The sequence below is a fragment of the Cupressus sempervirens genome, chromosome 1, assembly GCF_028749045.1.
Source record: "Cupressus sempervirens isolate cs-2001-9-10 chromosome 1, ASM2874904v1, whole genome shotgun sequence".
NCBI classification, from domain to species: Eukaryota; Viridiplantae; Streptophyta; class Pinopsida; order Cupressales; family Cupressaceae; genus Cupressus; species Cupressus sempervirens.
Genome location: NC_143118.1, coordinates 69,237,383 through 69,262,975, shown reverse-complemented (window position 1 = coordinate 69,262,975; position 25,593 = coordinate 69,237,383). Strand labels below are relative to the sequence as shown.

General features: G+C 37.2%; 1 protein-coding gene across 2 annotated transcripts in view; it reads right to left on the bottom strand.

Annotated features, from left to right (window-relative positions):
• LOC149576190 (RIBOSOMAL RNA PROCESSING 5) overlaps positions 1–25,593 on the bottom strand; it is a 181,269-nt gene that overhangs the window by 131,534 nt on the left and 24,142 nt on the right. Inside the window, exons 3-6 of one of the 2 annotated variants that reach the window (XM_089816614.1) lie at positions 24,579–24,782; positions 24,145–24,327; positions 1,794–1,890; positions 1,387–1,505 (exon numbers count right to left, since the gene is read on the bottom strand). In XM_089816614.1, the coding sequence (XP_089672740.1) occupies positions 1,387–1,505; positions 1,794–1,890; positions 24,145–24,327; positions 24,579–24,782 (603 nt within the window). The remainder of the gene's footprint in view (positions 1–1,386; positions 1,506–1,793; positions 1,891–24,144; positions 24,328–24,578; positions 24,783–25,593) is intronic. The other variant, XM_089816615.1, reaches the window with a different exon arrangement.

The window sequence follows — 25,593 nt, the reverse complement described above, 5'->3', positions numbered from 1 at the left end:
AATTGTCGTACCAGTATATCGTACCAACATTCCCGTACCCGTATCGGCAACTTAGGTTTATTCATCTCAGATCTTTTTTCAGTCTCTTGTTTGCTCTCCCTGTGAAGTAAGGCCTCCTGATGTAATGTTACCAACTTTCTGAGTCAAATAAAGGGCTTGACAATGTATGAGATTGGAAGCTCTTGATTTAAATCTAGCATATCACAGTCCATAAAAGATTGATGAAGCAGGATTAACCAACCATTTGTATATCTTATAATTTATTCAGCATCTACGAAAGCCCAAATTTGATGTTTGTTAGCAATCACACAGGAATGATATCCCTAATATGTGAATACAAAAGCAATATGCAATTCCTAATCCCATAAACAGTTGGCATTTTTTCATTCTTTAAAAGGGTTTCCTTTTACAACTTTTGCATAGATTGCGTGGGTGTATATCTCTTAAGAAAGTGAAAATAAATCTATATACACACATGGGCACATGCACTAATACCTGGAGACAACTGGGACTAGGATAATGGAATTTAAATGAGAGATTCAGCTACAACATAGAATAATTAGAGAGAGGGCACTGGGCTAAAATATATATTTATAAACTACTTGGTCATTAAAACACTCATTTACATATAAGTTCATAAAATAAAATATTTTGATAGTGACTTGCTGGGAAAGTGTCAAGCAGCAGTCTGTGATGAAACCAAGAAATAACAAATAATTTGTCTCGGCCCTCATTGCTCAGTGAAAAAAGTGTATATCTCCACATCTCATCACGAGCATTATTAAACAGAATAAAATAAACAGACTTGAGGGCATCACCCAGAGAATATGCAAAGATTTCCGAATAGAACACAGTCCTGAAACAAGAACAAATTATAGATGCATAAACGTATCTTGAATATATCTAAACTTTGATGACTAAACATCCACCAATATTTAGAATACAATCAGATCCTTAATTATGAAAATATGGATAAATGAAGCAAGATAAAGTTGAGAAGACAGTTAAATTTCACATTATCCCAAGAACATAGTGGAATATTTACCACAATACAGCTCCCAAAGTGAGATTGAAAAAATGTAAAAATATATTAGCATCCACAAAAGCCCAAAGTAGGAAATGGGACTTGGGATTGTATCAAGTAACAAGAAGAAGAGTAAGTATGTATAGAGCTTCAATGTTTAAAGAAAACATAAATAAATTATACCAATGTTCACAAATAAGAAAATTATGTAAATGGGACTAAAAAACTGCAGTCAGCTACAAGAGAGACGTACTAAACAGGTAATAAAAATTGTAACTACTAAAAATTACAATTAAAGTGAAATAGTTGTGAAGAAAACAAGAGACCAAAGAAATAATGAATGCGCTCCAAAACCACCTTACCATGTTATTTTCCACCAAATTAGGATCATTTCTCAAAGAGATCACACCCCGCATCCTATCAATGTTTGAAACCAGTCCTTGCACTAGCTGACCCTTTTTCAGCCTAGAATCGTTACTTCCTGCATCAATTTTTGCATCAACAAACACCAAAAATAAACAATCAAATGAGACAAATAAATGAATGGATCCAAGAATAACTAATATGAATAAATACTCTTAAAAATATGCATTCTGACACGCCTGATAATATTTCAAACCAGCTTCTGAATGTTTCATTACTTCTAATTTTATCACAATAGCAGATTTTCATCTCACTGCTGCATCGTTAGACATATAAAGATGCGCAATTAGGGTAGAATTTGACATTTACAATGCAAATAAACAGCCAAGCCAGAAAATATAAGTACCCTCTTTTTCATGGGGTAAGAATCCTGATAATGAAGGCAAACCAAATGAGAGTATATAACCATGATCCTCAATGCTTTTTACACATGCCATAATTACCTGCAAAAGTCAACAGGAGTTATAGAATTTACATCCCTGGAAGCATTGATATCTGAACATGGCCAAATAAAATTGCCAACAATCTACATTGAGTACAAATCTGAAAGTGTACATGAAATGTTATCAGATCACAATAGCCATCTAGCTCTCATTAAAACGAACATAAATGGAAATGATTAAAAAGTGAAGAAAATATTCAGCCTCTCAGTTTTCTATATTTAATTAATGCTACCGTGGATTTTGTTAGTGCTAAAGATTTTACAGGCACTAATTAATCACAGATTAGAGAGAAACAAATTTGATGATCTCAATTCCCTTTACACAAAACCATTAGAAGGCAAAAGATGCCAGCAATGCTGCTTATGGCAATGCTGGAAGCTAGAAGTAGGGCCTATCCCTTGTGTATTTGCAGTCGACCCTTGGTGGAAGGAAAGAACTGCGAAGGAAATGATGTATCTCTTTCAGGACATGATCTGGAGAATCATCATGTTTTATGCAATTCTTAACTGAAAATTGAAAATCAAGCTATCATGGTGATGTAGTAGAAAAAGTGAATACTGAAGCACTAAGAAATGGAAACAGAACACAAAATGGACCAACAAGATTCTCTTAATGGTGAAAATAAAGTTACTAAGTCTGCACATTGGAAGCAAAAGAAGGTTTGAAGTAATGAAAACAGATGAGAAAGTAGATCAATTGCTTCCACTTTATAAATCTTATTGAAAACCCACAAACCAGTTGTGACCAAAGGAATATCTGCACCAAGCCAGCCAAATTTAACCTTCAGTATAGGAGATCCTTGACCATTTCACAATTTGCACCATCATCATTCAGAAAATGCAGCATTCCCACAAGAATTCAAGACAGATATGGACAGGAGTGTCTTAAGAGGTGTCCTCTACTGCATAGAGGATTTGGTCCACATAGAGCTTACCTCCAGATGATTAGAAAGGTTAGTGGTTGTTCACAGTGCAGTGCAGCAACAAGATCAGCAAACTCCTGAATATCGTCACACTCCAGCCTTACATTGGGATGTCAATCCTGAAGTAGCTATGCAGGTTGAAAGGAGAAACCTCCAAAACTGAATGGGGTTTCCATAGTTGGGCAACCCTTCGTGCAACCACTGACTAGACGACGATATATTTTCTTAGTTCTATCTTGAAATTATTATGGACAATTGATTATGGACTTTTAAGTTTATTGATTACAATTTATATCAATTCATAGTCAAAATGTAAAGCCATCGGGCACATTTGCTATAATTCTAATTACAAAGTATGCAAAGAAAGCATTTGAGTTTTGTTAATTTTTGTGTCAATTCTTATGCGAAATCCCAATTCAAGTCTATGTATTAAGCTTCTAAAATGTCTATGATAAAAAAAAAATTATCAATGTTATGCATATTTGAAATTTCTCAATATTTTTTAAAATTATCCTTTTTAATCAGTCATCCCCTATCATCCCCTAAAAATTGGTCCAAAAATAAGCACCCACAAACCGTTAACACAAACTGTTGTCCCTATCCCCGAAACTCATTGGAGAATAGTAAGTTTAATCTATACCTTGTTTGTTAGAGCTACGTTTAGTGTTAATCAAGGGTAACATATATTTAAAATGTGCATGTTGGAGGCTTTAATAAATGATCTTTACAAGTTCTATGGTGCCGACAAACATGACCGGCCATGGTCAAGGGTAACATATATTTGAAATGTGCATCTTGGAGGTTTTAATAAATGAAGGATCTTCTATAGTTTCTACCGTGTCGACTAACATGGACAGCCATGGCACTGTTGGCAATCATGTTGATTATAAATTTGACATCAGCAATATCAAACATATAACATACATTTTATATTTTATCGTATACTTCTATATGGAGTATAATTAATCTTGCCCTCTCTTGGACTTTCGGAATCAAGCAGATTCCTCCTTCAGCTTTCCCAAAATGAACTTTGATGGAACCTTGTGAGGAAATCCTAGAATTTGAGGTTCTAGTTGTGTTATTGAGACTCTTCCATGCTGTTGGTCCAAGCTGCTTCAAGAAAACTAGTAAATGAGACAAATATGAAGCTAAAGTACAAGCACTAGCTTTGGGTCTTGTTGTGACATTATCACACATCGCCCCATAACAAATGGGGACCACCAAGCTTTTGCTTTTTAGCATTTTGTTGTAGTGTCTCAGTTTCAGTCTCTAGTCTCTTGCCACTGTGAAGTTTTAGGAGTTCAATCCAAATTAAGGGATGTCAATAAAGTGTAAAGAGAAAACATGACCAAAAATAAATTTTGATATCACGAAAGTGTTCTGAAAGGCCAAGGGACAAAGTATTGATTTTTGTAGCTAGGTCTGATCCTTTCTTGGCCGACTCAGATATAATAACCATTATGATAAGTGATAATATAATTATTGTGATACAATAATTATTACAATTGATAATATAATAGTCATATCGGTAATATAATTACTATATTGCGAGATACAATAATTCTATTATGTGATTATAATTATTATTGATTAATATAATATAATTATTATATGGATAATATAATTATTATGTTATTGTAAGATGATGTAATTATATCCTATGATTATAATATAATTATTATATTATAATTATTATTATTATATGTTTTCAGGTGGGCCTAACTTTATTATATTATTGATGACCAGCGAATTATAACATATAACCTAAGTCACAAGGTTCGAATTCGAATTCAAGTTTGTCGATCATAAAATTCGGATGAAACTATTACAATAATAGATAAGACGTCTATTATTAGTTAATGGTTATCTTGTAAATATCTTTAGCTTTAGTTTGCTTTCGTTTTTTGCTTTCTCTGGAATAGAATGTTTCTATTCTTTACGATCGTTTCCTAAGGAAACATCGTCTCTTCCTTTTGTATAAATTGACCTTTCGGTCTCTGTTATTAATAAGCAAGTATTTACCAATTACCTTGTAATATGGTATCAGAGCTAAATACTTAAATTTTTTCGGAAAAATTTATAATTTCTTCTTGAAATTATTTGTTTAAATTTTTCCAAAATTATTTCAGCTAATTTCTCCAAAACCCACCTAGGGTTTTTCTGCTTGGAGAAATTCCCGAATTACGGGTCTGCAAATCGCGTGGAAATCATGGCCATTTTTTGAAGACTCGCATTTTTGGGGTGAAAATCTGCATGTTTCTGTATCAAATCTTCATGCTCTTAGCCGTCTCAGTCTGTCATCGTGCTCTGGGAAGCAGATTCGACCATTTTTCATCAAGAAATCTGAAGTTTTTTCAAGCTTTTTTCAGCTAGGGCCTTTTTTTTCGAAACCCTAATTTTTGGGGTCGAAAAATTTTTTTGTTTGCAGATTCTTGGTGGGTTTTTCGAGAGCTCAACTGGGTTGTCGTCCGTTTTTTCTGGGTGCCTCTATTTTTGCGCCTCAATTTTCGAGCCAGCGGATTCAAAAAACGACAGCAAATTCCTTCTAAGTTTTTCGAGCTCTCTTTTGGGTCATTCTCTGATTTTTCTGGGTCTTCCATATTTTTGCCTCGAAGAATGTGCCTTTACAGATTTTCACAGTTTTTCATTGAAAAACGTGCCATGGCATCTCTGACAAATATTCTACTCGAGCATAATTCCAAATTCAATGGTCGCAATTATGGAACCTGGAAGCAACGCATCATCGCAATCTTCGAATATCGAAACACCGATCAACTTGTTCTGGATGTTAAGCAGCGTCCGACCTCTCCGGGTCCTGATCAAGATACATGGGATCTGAACAATCGAGAGGCAGTAATGCTTCTCAAACTCTCCGTAGCTGATGACCAGCTTTCTCAAATTCCATCCGGCAAGACAACGGCCGAAATCTGGACACATCTAAAAGGTCTTCATGAGACTTCCGACAAGAGCAGAGCCTTCTTTCTGAAAAACACTCTGTTTTCTATTGTCATGGATGAGCGCACCTCGCTCCAGGCACACCTGAATCGGATTCAGGAAATCCGTGATCAGTTACTTGCCATCGGTCGCAAGATGGAGGAAGAGGATATTGTGGTAATCACTCTTCGGAGTTTACCAAATTCCTATGAGCATTTTATCGAGACTCTCAACATCACATCTACTGGTGTTGATCTAAAGTTCATTGATCTCTGCACCCTGCTACTTCAGCAAGATCGGTGGAAACAACAGTTCGGTAGCAGCTCCAGTTCCACCTCCATTGAGCAAGCCTTTGCTGCGAAATCCTTTCAGAAGGATAAGGGCAAGTTTCAGCAACCATCTCAGCAGAAGTCTTCTGCTCCAGCATCCGATGGTGCCAAAAAGAAGAACATTCAATGCAACTATTGCCACAAGTATGGTCACATGAAGGTTGCATGTCGGAAATGCTTAGCTGCCCAGTCTAAGCAATCAGGTTCGCAACCCAAAGCGAACAGTGCAGAGCACACTGAGCAGGTGGAATCTGCCTTTTATGCCTTCATGGCTAAAAGACCTGCAAATCATGTACAGTCATCTGCCTGGTACATTGATTCAGGTGCCTCTCGACATTTCACTCACCACAGAGACTGGTTTACTGACTACCAGCCTTATTCAGATTCTGTTATCTTTGGTGGTGGAGAAGAGTACACTGTTGTTGGTAAAGGCAACATTCAAATTCAGTCTGTTGGGAGGAAGCTCATATTCCTTGATGTGTACTACGTTCCAAGGATGGAACTAAATCTACTCTCGGTGAGTCAGTTGCTGCGACATTCTCCACACTTGGCAGTCACCTTCAGTTCACATCAGTGCACCATCACTGATCGGGCGACTAAGTCTACTATTGCAGTTGGTCTTGAGGATCATGGTCTTTTCAGACTTACTGATTCTGGTGATTCTTAGGACTTAGCTATGGTTGCTCGGCGATCTTCCATCAGCTCACTTTGGCATCAGCGATATGGGCACTTAAATGTGCATTATCTCTCACAACTTGCTCGGGATGAGCTTGTTCTTGGTTTGCCAGAGATTCAAACCCAACACCTTGGAGTTTGTGACACATGTCAGGCTGGGAAGCAACATCGCACACCTTTCCCCAGTGGCGATTCTTGGCGAGCTTCTCAAGTACTTCAGCTTGTTCATGCTGATATCTGCGGCCCTATGGCCACTCCTTCTATTCTTGGGTACAAGTATTTTCTGTTGTTTGTAGATGATTTCAGTAGAAAAATGTGGGTGTATTTCCTTAAAAAGAAATCCGATGCATTTATTGTATTTCAGAAGTTTAAACCCTTGGTTGAAAAAGAGTCTGGGAAATCTATTATTACTCTTAGATCAGACAATGGGGGGGAATTTTGTTCTAATGTTTTCTCCAGCTTCTTGGATACACATGGCATCCAACGCCAGTTCACCACACCCAACATGCCACAACAGAACAATGTAGTTGAACGTCAGAATAGGACAATCACCGAGATGGCTCGTTCCATGCTCGAACACAGACATGTTCCGAAGCGTTTTTGGGCAGAAGCAGTTAACACTGCAGTTTATCTGTTGAACCGGTCACCCACAGTGGCGGTCAAAGGTAAAACTCCGAAAGAGGCCTGGTCAGGTCGCAAGCCCAGAATCAGTCACCTGAAGGTTTTTGGCTCTCTTGCTTTTGTTTGGATCCCTGATGCTTCACGCACCAAGTTGGATGCCAAGAGTCAGAAATTGATGCTTGCTGGATATAGCAGTCTTCACAAAGCCTACCGCCTTATTGATGTTGAGACATCTCGTCTCATATACAGCCGCGATGTAGTCTTTGATGAGCAATGAGGACCATTCATGCCTGTTTCTCCTATTCCTGATCCAGCAGACCAGCCTATGCAGGTTCATGATTTGGGAGTTCGGCTTCCATTAGGTCCACCTGATGGGAGGGCTCCAGTAGCTCCTACAGCTCCAGTCCTGCCAGTGATACCTATACAGCCACCTCCGGCTTCTCCTGCAGGATCACCTCGTTTTGAAGATGCTTCACCTGAGTTTGATCCAAATTCTTCTGATCAGGATCCTGCTGATCAAGCATCTCCTAGTACTACTGTTGGTCATTCTCCTCTCCGGCCTAAGTGGTGGGCTAAGACACTTGCTGATCTTCATGATGATGAGCTCATTGATGGGAGAACTACTCGAAAAAAGAGCAAAACTATAGATTCTGTTAACTTTGCTCTTATGGCCAACATTCACAGTGTGTTTGAACCTCAAACATATTCCGAGGCTAAAGGAATTCCAGAGTGGGAACAGGCCATGCAATCTGAACACCAGAGCCTGCTGAAGAACAACACTTGGGTCCTTTCTGATCTTCCCCCAGGGAAGAAACCCATTAGCTGCAAATGGGTCTACAAAATCAAATACAAATCAGATGGTACTTTGGATAAGTACAAAGCTCGTTTAGTGGCAAAGGGCTTTTCTCAGCGTCAGGGCATTGATTATGAGGAGACCTTTGCTCCTACTACAAAGATGAGCACCATCAGATTAGTCCTAGCTATGACAGCACAGTTTGGCTGGAAGGTCCATCAGATGGACGTAAAGAGTGCTTTCCTGAATGGTGATCTCCATGAAGAGGTCTACATGACGCAGCCTCCTGGTTTCAAGGTTGCTGGTAAAGACCATCTGGTTCTCAGATTGGTAAAAGCTCTCTATGGTTTGAAGCAGGCCCCTCGGGCATGGTACATCAAGATTGATACGTACCTCAGTGATCAAGGCTTCAAGAGGAGTTCTTTAGACTCAAATCTGTACATCAAGACTACTGACAGTGACATCATCCTTCTGGTTATCTATGTGGATGATCTGATCATCACTGGCAGTTCGGCATCTTTGATTCAGAGAATCAAACAACACTTATGCCAGTCTTTTGATATGACTGACCTTGGGCTCATGCATTATTGCTTAGGTGTTGAAGTTTGGCAACAGTCTTCTGGTATATTCATCTCTCAGTCCAAATATGCCAGAGCCTTGTTAGACAAATTCCGAATGCAGGATTGCAAACCTGCATCTACACCTATGGAGAAAGGTCTCAAGTTATCAGCCAAGTCTGATTCTCCTTCCGTTGATGATACTACGTATAGGCAACTAGTAGGCAGCCTCATCTACCTATCTGCTACTAGGCCTGATATCAGCTTCGCAGTCAGCTATATTTCACGCTTTATGACAGCTCCTAAGGCTGATCATTGGATGGCAGCAAAGCGTGTGCTTCGTTATGTGAAGGGCACTTCTGATTATGGACTTCTGTATTCTTGGAGTTCTAATCCTAAAGTCAGTGGGTTCACAGATTCAGATTGGGCAGGCTCTGTTGATGATAAAAAGTCAACATCTGGATATGTGTTCAGTTTGGGATCCGGTGCAGTCACATGGACCAGCAAGAAGCAGCAGGCAGTTTCTCTCTCTTCTACAGAGGCTGAATATAGAGGGACTGTCAAGGCAGGATGTGAAGCTGTCTGGCTTCGTCGGATGCTTGGGGATATGCAGATGTCACCAGCAGGACCGACTACTCTGTTTGTTGATAACGAAGGCATTATCAAGTTGGCACGGAATCCAGTCTTCCATGAACGAACCAAGCATGTGGATGTTCATTGTCATTAAATACGACAGCTGGTTGAAGACGGGACTATAGATCTGCAGTATGTTCCTACCTCAGATCAGACTGCAGACATTCTCACCAAGCCTCTTGGTCCTGATAAGTTTGTCAAATTCAGTGGACAGCTTGGTGTGTTAGATAGATTAACCATTAAGGGAGGGTATTACAATAATAGATAAGACGTCTATTATTAGTTAATGGTTATCTTGTAAATATATTTAGCTTTAGTTTGCTTTCGTTTTTTGCTTTCTCTGGAATAGAATGTTTCTATTCTTTACGATCGTTTCCTAAGGAAACATCGTCTCTTCCTTTTGTATAAATTGACCTTTCGGTCTCTGTTATTAATAAGCAAGTATTTACCAATTACCTTGTAATAGAAACTTGACAAGGGTAAAAATTCAGGAAAAAATTGACATGAAATTTAACTTATATAAATTTACTTATTTTTAAATATTAGTAATATATCCAGAAAATTGTCAAAATAGTTTGACATTGCTAAATAATTAAACTAAATACTCAATATTATTTTAAAATAAAATAATATTATTATAAAGAACAATTTTATATTAAATATCATAAAATTCGGATGAAGTTTGGAAAGGATACAAACTCGCTGAAATTCAAACCTCACAGATGGAATTCGGCGTATCTTGTGACTTAGCATACAACTATCATATTATTATATAATAATATACTAATTTTCCCATGGCTACACCACAATCAATGAGAGGGATGAATTTGATACAAAACTTGTCGAATGTATCCAGTAACTCAAAGCGGAAGGCAAGTGGAGAGGAACAGGACAGTCTGGGAAAGTGTCTGTCGTGCACTTCAATTCTCCAGCATCTCTTATAAATGTTACCATTCTAACCCCAGCAGGAGCCTGCTCGATTATGTGGTCAAGGATTCAGACTTTGAATTTTACTCATAATGTAATACTTATAGTTTATTTACTTTTTCAGGACTGTTCCGATGATTCAGACACAAATGTCTGACAATTTTGTATTGTGGGTTAGCCGTACTGTTTTATACTCGTAAGTGTTTTTGGGAACTCTGTTAAACTCTCTTTTTGTTGTGGATTAATGATATGCAATAGAAAAATATATCATATTGATATTAATTGGGGGCCAGAGCTTTAGAGGAGTGTGTCCCTTTGCGGGTCCCCATTTGTTTTGTATAAAGGGTTGATCTTCCTCCCTTAAGGTACGTAAAATATAATTTGCTTTATGGAGAAGCAGCAGTGCTCAGGGGAGATGATAAGTGCTTATCATCTATGGTTGGAAGGGCAACAATGACTGAGTCATTGCCTGTGGTAAATGAGCACTGGAAATTAACACAAAGATCAACATTACTTATGGTCAATTCTAACAACTCCTACTTTTTTAGAAAAGTCATTTTTTCTACTTTTTGCTTCTTCATTTTTGGCATTTTGGGGCCAATCCCAGAACCCAGCTTTTCTTTTTAAATTTAGGAAGTTGCTTTTTTTTTAAATCTGTTTTTAGATCTTTCTATGTTTAGAGAGTCGCCAGTTGTGAAAAATCTTGGGATTTCATTAAAAGCAAGAAGAGTGGTGAAGAAATTCAGATTTCAAATCAAGAAAGGCATTCAAATTTTTTAAAATTCTAGAAGAAAATAAATGGATCAATTTGAAAAAACTTCTAGAATAAAACAAAAAGATCAAGTCTTGAGAAAATTCTAGAATAAAAAGGTACACAAGAAAAAATTATAAAAAGAAGTGCTTTCTTCTAGAAGTTTGAGGCATAGAAAGGATAAAAAATTATAATAAGGAAAAAATCAAAATCGAGATAAAACAAAAGTAATTCTTATCAAGTCTTGATAATTCTTCTAGTTGTAGGAGCACGAGTTATGGTTCAAGGTGATTTTTATTGCTGCCATTGAAAATTTCAATAAGTTTTATTCATGTTCTTCAAGCTTAATCACCTATCTTTCATGCATTTTATTTTATATTTCTGATTTTCAGAGGATTTCTTGAGAGTTTCTGAGCATAAAAGTAACATATTGGCAAGTCAAGAAAGGATTTTTTTTATCAATTTGATGAATAATTTTCAATCACTACTTCAATTTCTTTCAAGATGTTTTGATGATTTTCAAGTTTTCCCAACTTAAAGAACAGATTTAAGAGTTTTTGTGATGTCCCCACTCTAGGCCAGGGGAAGTGAGAGTGAGGCTTTTGTTCACTGCCAGGCAACTTTTTAGGGTTTCCTATTGTTTAGGGCAAAACTTTTTACTCGCCGGGTGGACTCATTGAGACCCCAGCTTCAGACAAATTCAGTTTTTGAGTAGTTTTGAGGGAGTTACAAATATTAATAAAGTTCTTACAGGCAATTATAGTTTTTTAATAGATTAAAATTAAATGTCTTATTAAATCATTTTAATTTTGATAACTTGAAAATAAAGTTCTCCTAACGTTGGGCACTTTAGTGGAAGAAGGAAATGGGGGTGAAAAAGGTCTTTCCAACCATAATTAGGTTGTGCGCCAGCTCTTTATGGGTCATTTTTGCTCTTGGAAAGATCATTCTTTGCATACGTAATATTTTGCTCTCATTCTTCATCCTTGCTATGGCGGCTAGGGTTTGGAATCTTCTTGGGAATGTATACTCTGCAGGATTATAGTGACTTTGAGTTTGTGAAGGAGCAAGCTGGTTGACTTCATTTAAGAGGTCAAATTGGAACTATTTTATTGCAGATCTGGGTTTCTAGAGTCTGAATTTTTGTTGTGATTTTCATTCAATTATTGCTGTTGTTTTTTCTACCATGGTTAGAGGTCTCTTTTCCCAAAACACAGCTGCTCATTTCGTTGACACCATCTACCACCGTTTGGGCATCCTGCTGTTTTAAAAAAAGCAGATCTGAAAACTTGTTGTTTGCTGGAATTAAATCAAATTTGTAATTTCAAGCACTTTGATTTATTGCTTCAATAAAAATAGGCTCTGGACACCAGGTGTGTTGGAAAAAAGCCTTAACTCAATAGTTTTTTCAGTATTCAATTATCGTATTTGAATCTCAGATTATCAATGTTTGGACAACCCTAACTAAATTCCAAAACCAAAAAACCTCATTTTGCAACTTCTGTCTAATTTTAGAAGATCACACAGTAGCAGCAGGGTTGAACCAGTTGGGTTCATCACAGTGGTATCAGAGACAAAACCCTGTCAGACTGTACAGTTCGAAATGATAAAGAAGAGTTAGAAGTCAGGGAGGTACTAAGAGGGCTTGTTACAGGGCAGGAACGGGTAGCTGATGTGCTTCAGCAGTTGAGTGCAGCGGTACAGGAATTATCAGGACAAAGAAGATCTGGTGCAGATGTGGAGGAGGGCAATGTTCATGGCAAACCATGTAGCACGATAGAACCAGCACACACCTTTGATAAACCCACACACCAAAATTCCATAAAGAATGAACCACACATTGAGGAGGGAGGTAATATTGAGTTTGCTGTTAACATCATGACATTCCATGATGAGTGGCATGCTCTACCTCAACCAGTTAAGGATCACCTTAACTTTGATAGGTTCATTAGCCAAAGAAGAAAGCACGATAGAAATCATAATGATAGGGGGGCCAGGAATGGGAACTATGATTTGAAACAAGCTACTGGTAAACTCACATTGGCCAACTTTGATGGCAGCAGTAAGATCACAGCCCGGTCTTTTGTGAGTAAGCTAGATACTTTCTTGACATTGTGGCCAATGGTAGAAGAGGATGCCATAAAATTTGCAGCCCTGTATTTAGATGGTGTAGCCCATGATTGGTGGCACAACAGCATGGCTACCTTGCATCATGATTGGATTCATACTTACCAGTTATCTACAAAAAACAAGACACAGAATTGTCTTTCAGAGATTTGGCTCAGTTCAAACAAGTCGGCAGTTTGGATACATAAGTGAATTCCAGAAGTTATCAGTGATGGTTACAGGAATCTCAGAAAGGCGATTGATTGTACTTTTCTATGGAAGGTCTGAATGAACTTATGAGAGGTTAGATCAAGGCTTTTGATCCCCCTACTATAAGCATGGAATTCACAACTCCGTGGAATATATTTACTCCAAATGCATCATCCTCATCATTTAACAAACAGGAACCAAGGAAATCTGATAATAAGCATCAAAAGAAAAAACTTCCAGCCCCTCTGGATAGGGAAACTTTGAATGACTTGCGCAGGAGAAAGCTATGTTTCAAAGGTCGCTATGACCTTAACCATGAATGTCCACTCGGACCCAAAGGAGTTAACAAGCAGACAAAGTGGTTTATGAAGAATATTCTCAGGAATATTCACCGAGTATTCCTGAGAATATATCTTTTATGAGCTCATTTGGCAGTTGTTTTATACTTGATTGATTTTATAAATCAACATCTATGCACATGTTATCACAATTTTCCGAACAAATTCAAAGTATTTGTAACACCGAGGAATTCACCAGCAAAGAAGCCATGAAATGGTGAAGAGGTAGAGTTAACCGGTCAGAACGCGGAAGAGGAACCAGATGAGATTAATTTAATTAACTAAACATTCAAATTTGAAATCTTTAAAGAACATAATTATGTAATCACAGAATGTGAAATGATGGATGTATGTAATCATCTTGAATAATTGACAGAGCCGTCTGCTCTAAGAATTCTGAATGCCTAGGACTCACCCGGCTGTGTGGCCAAGAAGATGGGTGATGAGGTGAGAGAAAGAAATCATCAATAATATGAATCAATATCAAATGTGATAGAACAACATTTATCATTTTTTAATATGAACTGATTAATAGCTCATGGATATTCCTGTTATTGTGAACTCCTGCTGCTAAGTCATATGATGTGTTATATACCAGAATGCCCAGTGAATGGCAAAATGATCCCTGCCAGTTCTGGGTAGGGAGGGCCTTTCTCGTTAGAGATCGTGTGGGGATATGTTGTGGTCCAAGGTTGGGTGGTTAAGCCCCTGGCAATGTTTCACCTCTCCCCAATATGTCAATCATGCGTCAGACAAAGATAAGTAATGGAGACAATTGTTATCGAAAATAGTTATTATCACTTTTATTTATGAGGAGGTAAGATTAAATTGAGTTATTTCATTGTTACCGTTATTTTACAACTAGATGCAAGAAATAGATTTGAGGATTGTTTTTCATTTATATGAATATCGAATATAAGTATATTTCTAATCTTGAGTTACTGTCATAGTTAAGCAATCGGAAGGAAAGGAACCTGAAGCCCTAAATTGATTGAGTCATGACTGGAATCCTAAGTGATACAGTGGGCTCAAAAGCCTAATTGAATCAGTCGTTTTTGTAATGTCCCCACTTTAGAAGTTAAATTAATTTCCTATAAAGTCATTAAATAAATTAAAAATTAAAAGGTGACTTTATATTTAATTAATTTAATTAATTATTGTAGGGAGAAGCTTCTAAAGTGTGTATTAATTATTGGAATGGGGGAAACCTCTAGTAATTTAATTTTCTAAAAGCACAATTAATTATTGTATTGCAAGGGAGGAGTTTCTAAAGAATGCATTAATTATTGGAAGGAGGAAGCTTCTAGTACTTGCAATTAATTAATATTTGATTTCCTTCTAGAAGGGTGTAGGAAAAGTATAAATAAAGGTAGAAGAGTCATTGTTGAGCATCGGATGATGGTGAATTGCATTTGATTAAAGCTTGGAGGTGTGAGTTAGGGATTTGGTCTTGGCATTAGAGGACGTTCATCCTCTCTTGTAACATTCTAGACATCATTCCCTTGGGGTTTGGCCTTTGGAATACATTGCTATGTATTTGATTTTATCATTTTGAGAACTAATATTATTTCAGCAGCGGTTCAATCTTCAATTTGCATAAATTCCTTCTTGTTCATGTTATGTGGATTGAAATCTATGCAAAGACATTAAAATCGCTTTCAGCAGTTGGTTCAGTTTTTGGGCATTTCCAGGGTGCCCATTACAATGGTATCAGAGCTTGCTTGCAAAGTGTTTCACGAAGTTATAACTAGTAGGTGCCCATTACAGTGGTATTAGAGCTTACTTGCAAAGTGTTTCATGAATTTATAAACGGTAGGTGCCCATTACAGTGGTATCAAAGCCGTTTCCAAGGTGCCCATTACAATAGTATCAGAGCAGTTTCTAGGGTATCCATTACAATTTTGGAAGCCCTAATTGAATCAGTGGTTTCGGAAGCCCTAATTGGATCAGTGGTATCGGAAGCCCTAATTGAATCCGTGGTATCGAAAGCCCTAAGTGATATAGTGGTAACCAAAGCCCTAAATGAACCAATGGTAAATGATCCCCTAATTGATACAGTGGTATGTGATGCCCTAATTGATACAGTGGTATTTAATTGTAATTATCACTTGATTTTGAGATAGCGGTTTTTAGATGTTAGTCATCATGTGAAATTGTTATAGTGTATTTGTGGACCAACCCGGGTGGTTCCAGAAGCATCCCTAGTTCGATTTCAGTCTCAATTTTCTGAGGTATGTGGGTTTCTATTTCTATAGTAATTTCATTTGATGGTATTTCAAGTTTTTAGTTAAGAAATTTTCTCTAACTAATTTTAACAGTAAATCTTATTCACATGAACATGCATGATATAACTATCTCCCTATGAAACAAAGTAATAACTGAATTCTTTTAGTATGTTAGATGTTAATTTAGACCTAGGAAAACTGGATGTTACAATTTTGACATCTCTTATGTTAAAGGGATCCAGAACATTGTTGCTGATGCTTTATCCTGTCAGCCCCATTTGAGTTGTATGGTAGAGATCTCAAAAGACTAGAGGTATTTGATCATTGCTCAATATGCAAATAACCCATGGGCTTCTAGCATCATTGAGGGGGCAGTGCAGGACAACAGATACTCTATTGTGAATGATCTTATCATTTACAGAGAGGTATTTTTCGTTCCAGAGTCAAGGGCGAAAAGCATTGTATTGAGGACTCTTTATGATTCACCTATGGCAAGACACTCAATTATTTTACAACCTATAGACAAGTACAGGCAAGATTCACTTGGAAGGGTCTCAAATATGATGTTCTTCAATACGTCAGAGAGTCCCATGTTTACCAGCAAAACAAGAAGCACATTTATCTTGCACGTTTACTACAGCCGCTTCCTATTCCTAACAGGAAGTGATAATGTTTGTCTATGGAATTTATCATGTGCTTGCCTAAAGCTCAAGGGAGAGAGCATTTTTGTGGTGGTCGATCAGTTGACCAAGTATCCACATTTCTTTCTAATTGCAACATATTCAGCTTCACAGGTGGCTGATCTTTTCCTTCACAAGGTATATAGATTGCATGGATTACCTCGGACCATTGTCACAAATAGGGACAGTAGATTCATAGGGCATTTCTGGCATGAGTTGTTCAGACCTTATCAGACAAAGCTCACCCCGAGTGAAGTATACCTCAAGGCAACAGACGGCATGGGCGAAGTAGTTACATCTGTGTGAATACCGTTATAATTCCACTAACTAGATGTCTATATAGATGAGAGCTTTGCCTTGTACGTTAATGATGCGTTGGGTTTCCTAGATTTGTTATTGAGTAATTAAGAGTACCTGGTGTTACATCCCTATTTTTGCTTATTTATAAAATATTCTTTATAACTATTGAGTCTACATTTGAAGTTGAACTGATTGGTTAAATTAGTTAATCATTATGGTTTCATGTGAAATGGAAGTGTTGGTTATTCGTTATAAATTCATGGGAACTTGGAATAGTGGTTAATCGTTATGATGTTATATGAATTGGAAATGGATAGCTAATAGGAATACTCGTTATAGCAATTTTGATTTTGTTAAATGATGAGAAATGTGTTGTTGCCACGGTAAATTTCTTTTGCAGGAATGCAACGAGGGGGGAAAGCATTGTCAAGGAGGGAATTGGGCATGAGAGCACCACCTGTCGTTGGGCTAACAGGTACAAGTCCTAAACCACCATGGTCAAGGGAAAAACTAGACTAGGCAAGCAAGGATATACCAAGAGGTCACCATGAGCTAACTAGGTCAACACATTTAATATACTAAATGTATTTACTTGAACATAAATCAAAACTAAGAATAATTTTTACCTTTAAAATAAATGGTATGGTAGACATTTCTTAGTATAGTGCTACCCACGGTACTTACATACATGCAGAGAAAACATGTTTGTAGTAAATAGAGTTTAATCAAGAATCATGGACAGCCACACTAGAATTCATCAAGGGTGACCAATAAGGCTGAGATGAAGGGTGTGGGTTGATAATTAATGATTATGAGAAACATCTACAAGTCAAAGATGAATAATCAGTAGTAAACAAAACAATAAATGGACAAACAAATAAATTAAACCGAGTCAGCTTATGGTGATCAAAGAGTATAGTTCTTATTGTCAAGTCGACCGGTGCGTGATCGGTGCTCATAGTGTCCATGTAAATCCCTAGCCAAAGTAGGTTCAGTGGCTTGTGATGCTACTATGATCACTAGAGAACAGGATAGCTTGCAGTCGAATAGATGGGCTAATGAAAAGGACTCCATAGCCTAGCTGGCTAATAGCTGACACTCTACCACTAGGATGCTCAAGTGGCAGGACAAGTGGTGTCCCATGTCTAATCTCGCGCAAGAAGGGCCTTTCTCAGTTGAGATTGTGTGGGGATATTTAGGGTCCACGGTTGGGAGGTTAAGCCTCTAACAATGCTTCTCTTCTCGACTGGATGCCAGGACTTGCACAAGACGAAGTTATGATCTGCATTCAAGTTATCTTCTTTCATCTGGTATTTTTACTTTTATGTACTTGCAAGTTCAATTGAAAATATGTTAAGATAGTTGATATTCTTATAATCATTCAAGTAGTTAATTAGTTATTTGCCTTTCAATTATTTAGGATTCATTTAATCTATTGTAATCGTTAGTCTCTTTCCTTTGAATATGTAAAGTAGTTGTTATAATTGTCTTTCATATGATTATGGAAAGTAACGTATCTTTCATTTATATTTAATTATTTATGGTTGGGAAAATTAGCTTGTTACTCCTAGTGTTGGGGATCTATTACAGGAAAACTAGGATATTATGAGGGTCCTCCGTGGCAACAACAAGAAGGCCTAGAATCAACAAAAGTAGTATTCTAATCAGATGAGGGTCAAGAGAGCATTTGAGGTTGGTGATATGTTGTTTTTATGCTTCAACCCTATTGGCAATCCACTCTGGGAAAGAGGGGTAAAGAAACTCAAGCCACGTTACAATGGGTCGATCAAAATTGTTACACGAGTTGGCCACGTGGCTTATGAGTTGAAGTTACTGATAGCCAATAAAATACATAATGCATTTCATGTATTGCGCCTCAAGAAGGCTTTAGGACAACATTTAGTTCCTTCAACAATTTTACCATCCCTGGATAATGAGGAGAAGTTGGTGTTAGTACCTGAGGTCATATTGCAGCTCTAAGAGCATCCGCTATGGATAAGTGTTATCAAAGACTGTTTGATCAAGTGGAAGGACATGCTGACTAAAGATGCTACATGGGAGAGTGACAGTATTTTATAGCATTCAGCTTTGAGTTTGCTTGAGGACAAGCAAATTTAAAAGGGGTGGATTGTGATGTCCACTGAGGCGAGAGGGGCTCTGAGACCGTCTCATTGATTTGGTCTGAATAGAAGTGGGATGGGAGGTCAGCGAACGCTTGATTGCCTCTAGCGGAAGTGACTAACCTCAAGGAGGTGATGAGCTGATCAAGACCATGTCTCAAGGAAGACTGAAGTTGAAAGGTGTGGTCATGAAGACACGTAGCCTCAAGGAGGTAAAGCACCAAACGTTGTTAGTTGATGTCTCCGAAAAATGAAGCTAAGGACTGACAATCCCTAGAAAGACAATGGAACCTCTCGTGAATCTCATAATAGATGGGGCATTGGAATAAAAAGTGTAACTCCATCTCCACCACACCCCTACCGCTATGTTGGCACATTCGATCCTCTTTGTCAATCTTGTGGTTGGTCTAGATGTGAAGTTGATGGGAGCCCACTCTGAAGGAACCCAGTGGGATGCATAAGGCATGAATTCAATGTCGCTCAACATATGAGGGACGTACAATGATTCCATCCTGAATGTGAATGTACTGCTCAACATAGAACGCAATCTTGGGATGGAGCCCCTTAGGGGGTCAATCCAAGTCATATGGAAATACCTCTTGTAGATGTCAGCCTTGATGTGTCTATTCAACTCCTGTTGGGGATGGAGGAGATGAGCAAGAGCATGCAATGAGTACTAGAAGGGAGGGAGACGGTCAATATCAATGCCCACTGACCCTAAAAGGGCAGAGGCCTGAGCATACCGAACACTAGGCCTAACCAATGGGATTAGTTGTCACGATTACCTCCGAGGAACAATAGGCCAAGTAAGAATATGCGTCGTCCCTCCGAAGAGTCAATGAACCCCCAAAGCCGATGAAGAAACTAGGTCAGGTCAAAGATAGCACCGAGTTTGAAGGGGTGAGCCCCAAACACAACCAAAATGATGCTTGTAGGGGTAGCTCGGTGACACTTGATAATGTGCCTAAGGAGATGTGTCTGAACATGCTCAACCAAAGCATAATCCAAAGCTAAGAGGGAGGGCTTCCAAATCACAGAGCCATAAAGAATAGTCAGTTTGATTTGAGAATCTATAAGAGTCATCTTGGACGTGGTGTCCTAGAAGTGATATCAGAAACATTGTCTCTCAAGCAAAGCAAGGGAACCTAAGCCTTTGTTAGCCCAGGGCTGCATGACCAATCTCATGTTGAAACAAGGGTCCCGAGAATCTAACACCAAAATAAGTGTAAGTAGATGAAATCCCAATCTCCTTGCCCTGGAATAACATATGTCAAGGTCTTCAAACAGTTAAAGACCATAACCCAGGTCTTTCCGGAGCTCATATTTTAAAATGTGAATAGTGGCCTTCTATCCTTGAGAATTATATAATTTTAATATGTAAAACAAGGTACTAATCCCACATAGAAGAAGAGAATGATTAGGGTTTCACATCATCCATTGTCATGTTCCCCCTGTTTGAAGCCCGAATTATCATATCAAGCCAAGTATTTCAATTTTGTGAAGTCTCTTGAAGAGACAAAATTGCAAAAATGTATCAAAAGATACTATGTAAAGAAGTCAAATATGTTAGATAGGTTAATAATGATAGTTAAAGACTAAGATATATCAGTTAAAGGACATCAAATATCATGACAAGCAACTTCATACCACTATTGAGCCTCATTGAGACCCTCGAGACAAAGCATATCTTGACTATGATTTGTAAAGTCAATTGAGAAATACTCGATAGACAGTAGAAGAGATAAGACAGTCATTATTATCCTGTGTCAATACTAGTCTACAAGGAAGCTTTGTTTTGTCTAGGCAACACTTCAGCAACCTGACCATCTATGAAACATCAAGCAAAGAATGTTTAAGAGACTCAAAGAGCAATTAACAACAGCCCATTCTTAATGAAAGGAACATGATCGAATAAAAAAGTCAAACCTAATAATTACAATTTCATAAGTAGTCAAACACTTAGCTCTAGCGGTCACAATAATTAACTAAAATAACATGACTCCTATTGATGGATGTGTTAACCTACAGCTAACAATAACGAGATTCATTAAGCTCATATTGCATTTAGTTTCCTATCAAGAAATTGTCAAGGATAGATTCACAAACAGCATGGACATATTAATAAACAGTGATTAAGATTAGTATGCAGCAAGTATTAGATAAACATCAATAGCAAGCAAAAAGTGTCAAAAATTCATACAAGTAATTGATTAAGGCATTCACAGTAGAAGGAGGTGTCATCAAGCATCCACTAAGTGGAAACATCGACTTGTATATTACAGCAACTTGAGTGGCAATCAGCAATATCAAAAAAGAAAGGAAGTTACTAATCAATCAATAAGTCATGTTCACCGATCATAACAACATGTGATGAGGAAATTAATTATTATTGCTCCAACTATGTTATAAACAATAGAAAAAGAATATCAATTAGACTAACTGAACAAATCTAATCAACATTAAGAGTCAATTAGACAGCTATTATGATAATCAAATATTGTCATTACTTATGAGAAGACCTGCCAGTTATAAGGTTAGTGACAACGATGAACTCTTAAAGTGAAATTACCAAGAGACGCCACCCTTGAAGAAGATTAGTTCCCAACTATAATTATCAGTGATCACTAAGAGTGTTATTGGTATAATACACTGATTTAACCTTGAAGAGATGTGAATGTGAAAGATATAACTTGTCATTAATGGATTTTAGCATGAATGAAGCCTCAAACACATTCAGTCATCATCAGCTAGGAGATATAAAAAGGAAACGAGAAACAATAACTTCAGAATATCAATATCTTGGTATAAGTATCATATGATACAAATATGGATAGCAAGTATTTCTGTAATTATTATTGTTTGGACTCTGTGTATTAAAGAGATCTACAAAATAATGGGTGATTATACACACACACACACACACATTTCTTATATACATTTATATGTCAGTGATCTAATACGAATTTCATCATCACCTTAAGTAGTAATTATAGGTATTTGCTGGTGTAATGACTTAATATAGAATGTATTGTATAAGACCTTGTGTATATTTCCAAAATGCTATAATTAACCCTCGTAAGGAAAGTGAAGTAATCATAATTGGGAGAACAGTGATGAGGTCACCTTTCCAAGCATGCCACCTCATGGTTTGACTAGGGAGTACCCATGGGGCCCAAAGGGGACAACTGGACTGCCTTTGGGCTTGAGAAGGATCGACTTTCAAGGCACCCTATTACTCACATCTCTACCATGGAGAATTGATTTTCAATCATTTGAAACCAAGTTAGAAATGGTTAGATAAGGAGAATGGTGATAGGACCTCACACTAGGTAGTCCACCTCATATATATGGAACGAGCCTTAGGAGACCAAGGGGGATGCGGAAATCTATTGATTTTATCTATATGGTGTTTCTAGTTAGAGGAATCTAACTATCAATTATGATTATAGATAAACCCTAATTATGTTGCAAGTCTTCAATCAAACTGAAAGGTATCTCTAAACCCTACTTGTTTCAGATAAGAGAGATTGTAACCCAGGATAAATTTGAATACTCATAATTTGGGGACATTACATCCATTCATTATAAAGTACAGTTCGTCCCTATCATTTAGTATCCATCAAATCTCCAAAATCACTATAGAACTCCCCTTCAAAACATTTTAAGAACATTTTCCTCCATATACTTCCAAACTTGAAAGAGTAATACATGTTTCAAAAGATCCCGTGTTCTTTACATTTGGTTAAGTCAATATTTTTTTACTGTTGCACATACACTTTGGTTGCACATCATTGCAATCTCGTGTTTTGTGATACACTTCGCATAGAGTACAAACTTACAAAAATGGGACCAACCTCAACAATAATCACATATCAAAGTACTTCCTTTGGCCACTTCTCCGAAATGTAAAGTTGCTTCAACCAAACCACAAGATGCCTAAGTTATTATGCATGAGCCTCTCACCTTAAACAATATACATTTAGTGCTCACTGGCAATTGGATAATAGTTTTTTAAATTGCTGACTAGAATATCATATTTGACATATTACCATTCTAAAATAGAAAATATCAATTGTCTACATAAATTGAAGTGTCCAGGAACTAGAATCAATCAAATTTAGCACTTGAAAATTGCATCAGCATTATTTTTCACTAGCTCACATTGTAACTTAATGGTGCTCAGGGCAATAAATCAGTAAATTGTTAGTCTAACAAGCAGGATAGGCCCAACAAACGATATAATAAATGCTATGATATACCATGCAGTTGAATAGGTTCTTCCCACTACATAAGAGGATAATTATGTCTTTGAAAATTCCTGAGCTGGAATACAGTACATATATATTACTCTTCAGAACATACACAAAGGCTTGTCATTTTAGACAGATCTAGCAACAGTTTCTGCTACCAGCATCAAACAATAAAAAGTGCATATGCTCAAAATGCTTAGGTTGAATTTTGTAATGTCATGAGTTTAATTAATGCAACAAGTATGCATAGTCATTTCTAATTATAAAACCAAAGACTTACAGTCACAACCTGAATCTCATTTTGGCCAGATTTCTCTTTACCTCATGCACCACCAACACAAGACGAATTTCAACACGGCAATATTTTCTTGTCTGCTTATTGAGGTCTTAGAAAAAAAAAGATAAATTACAAAAAATATTGGTGCTGTCATCAAATGTCCACTTATGTATACTGGTATCCATTAATTAATTGGAAATCTGGCAGATTTCCGCTAAGAATTTTGCCACGGTAATAATAAGATTCAGAATATCCAGTCAATAAGTTTTTCACATTATAGCTTAAGAGTTAGCAATCCAGTGCCTTTAATTTAAGGCACAGATTACATTATTGTCAAACAATAACAATCAAAGAAGATAATTCTCAGAAAATTTTATATAGAAGATTGTTTCGTTCAAATACTCCCATCATGCAATGTTTCCCATCACAGCAAGGATAGTTGCATTAATAGTACATATAATTGTGTGCCTTTTCCTCCAGAAAAGTGTTTCAACCCGAAAAAGTGGGTATGGGATTACAAAACTTGTATCTTACACATCTAATCGTGTATAACAATTTACAAACTGTTTTGTCTTATTGACCACTGTGTGAAAATAGACTACATACCATTTCATCTTGAACAGAATCAATTGTGAGACCTTTATGGAGTAGACTGAGTCTCAACGACAGCCAGATTTTTTTCTTACTCCTTTCCAATGCACCCTCCTTCACATGTTCCAATTTGAAAACAACACAGGGAACAAGCTGCCCTACTGAAAAAATATCTGCTAAAACCGATGTCTCAAATCTCTGCCAATAAGTACATAACAATATCATGTCAGAGAAAAAAAACTTACCAGAATGATAGAGAAATGACTAAAGAAATGCAAAGAATATTTTGTACGAGTGAAATAAGAGATAGTGAAAAATAACGATGCATTAGAATTAAATATCTCTTGCCTCTCTAGTTTCTCAGTGACTACAGAAGCAAAGGTTAGAAGCATAAACGTTGCAGAAAATAACAGAACAACAGCAAAGACATAACAGCCATTAGAGCTTACATTTTTAGATTCTTTTCCATGCAAAGATTTCTTTCTTACATCATCTTGATTGTCATTTTCTGTGATTCGATGCAACTCAAATAAAAGATCGGATGCTTCCTCTGTTGTTACAATGCCGCGTAATCCACCAGGTAGGCTTACAATCAGGTCCTTTGCATTTACATCTGTGATGACTCCCCAAAGCTTCATTCCAATAGATAAATTCTGCAATTGCATAATAGGGAAGTAACAAAGAATGAACAACGTATTGAAAAAGAATTGTAACCAATTAAGCAGTGCTAATACTGCTCAAAGGTTGATAACATGAAATAAACACAGACAAACAGATTATATTGTCACCTGAAAGTAAACACACAATTTATATTTTTAGGAAACATATCCAAAGTAAATTAGTTCTGCTGAAAACATTCAAGAATATTAGATGCTTCACAGAAGATTCTCTCTTTTCATCTGATGATAGTGATAAGGTTCTTCCTTGCCAGGTCATTAAGCGAGTGAAAAAAAAATCCTATCCATCTGTGCATAAAATATATCTAATGTTTTCCATTCGATCAACAAAACAACTCATCAGCTAGAGTTCATCCCGGTGTGTTCTTAAAAAAAACCCATTGAAGAGGTAAGAGATAAACAGCAAGTGGGAAATAATATGGCTTGGATTAACTCTTCAGATTTCCTCAGACTTAACTTTGATGGAGCATCCCAAGTTAACCCTAGTCCAGCAGGGACTGTTGTGTTCACGAGAGGATGCAATTGTGAGCTAGAACCTAATCATTGGTGTGCTGTAGCTCCGCTCTTTTCTAGGACTAACATGATGACTCCATCATACAATTAGTATGTATTTTCCTTGTGCCACCTTGCTTGGCATAAAGAACCCTTCCAAAAGCCTGCGTCTCGCCGTTTTCTGTCTTGTTGAAACCCAAGGGTTTTCATTCGCCAGCGTTTTTTCTCAGTTTTATCACGCATGACCTTCTGTTACGATTTCATGCCTTGCAGACTTCCTGGATTCTTTTTCGTG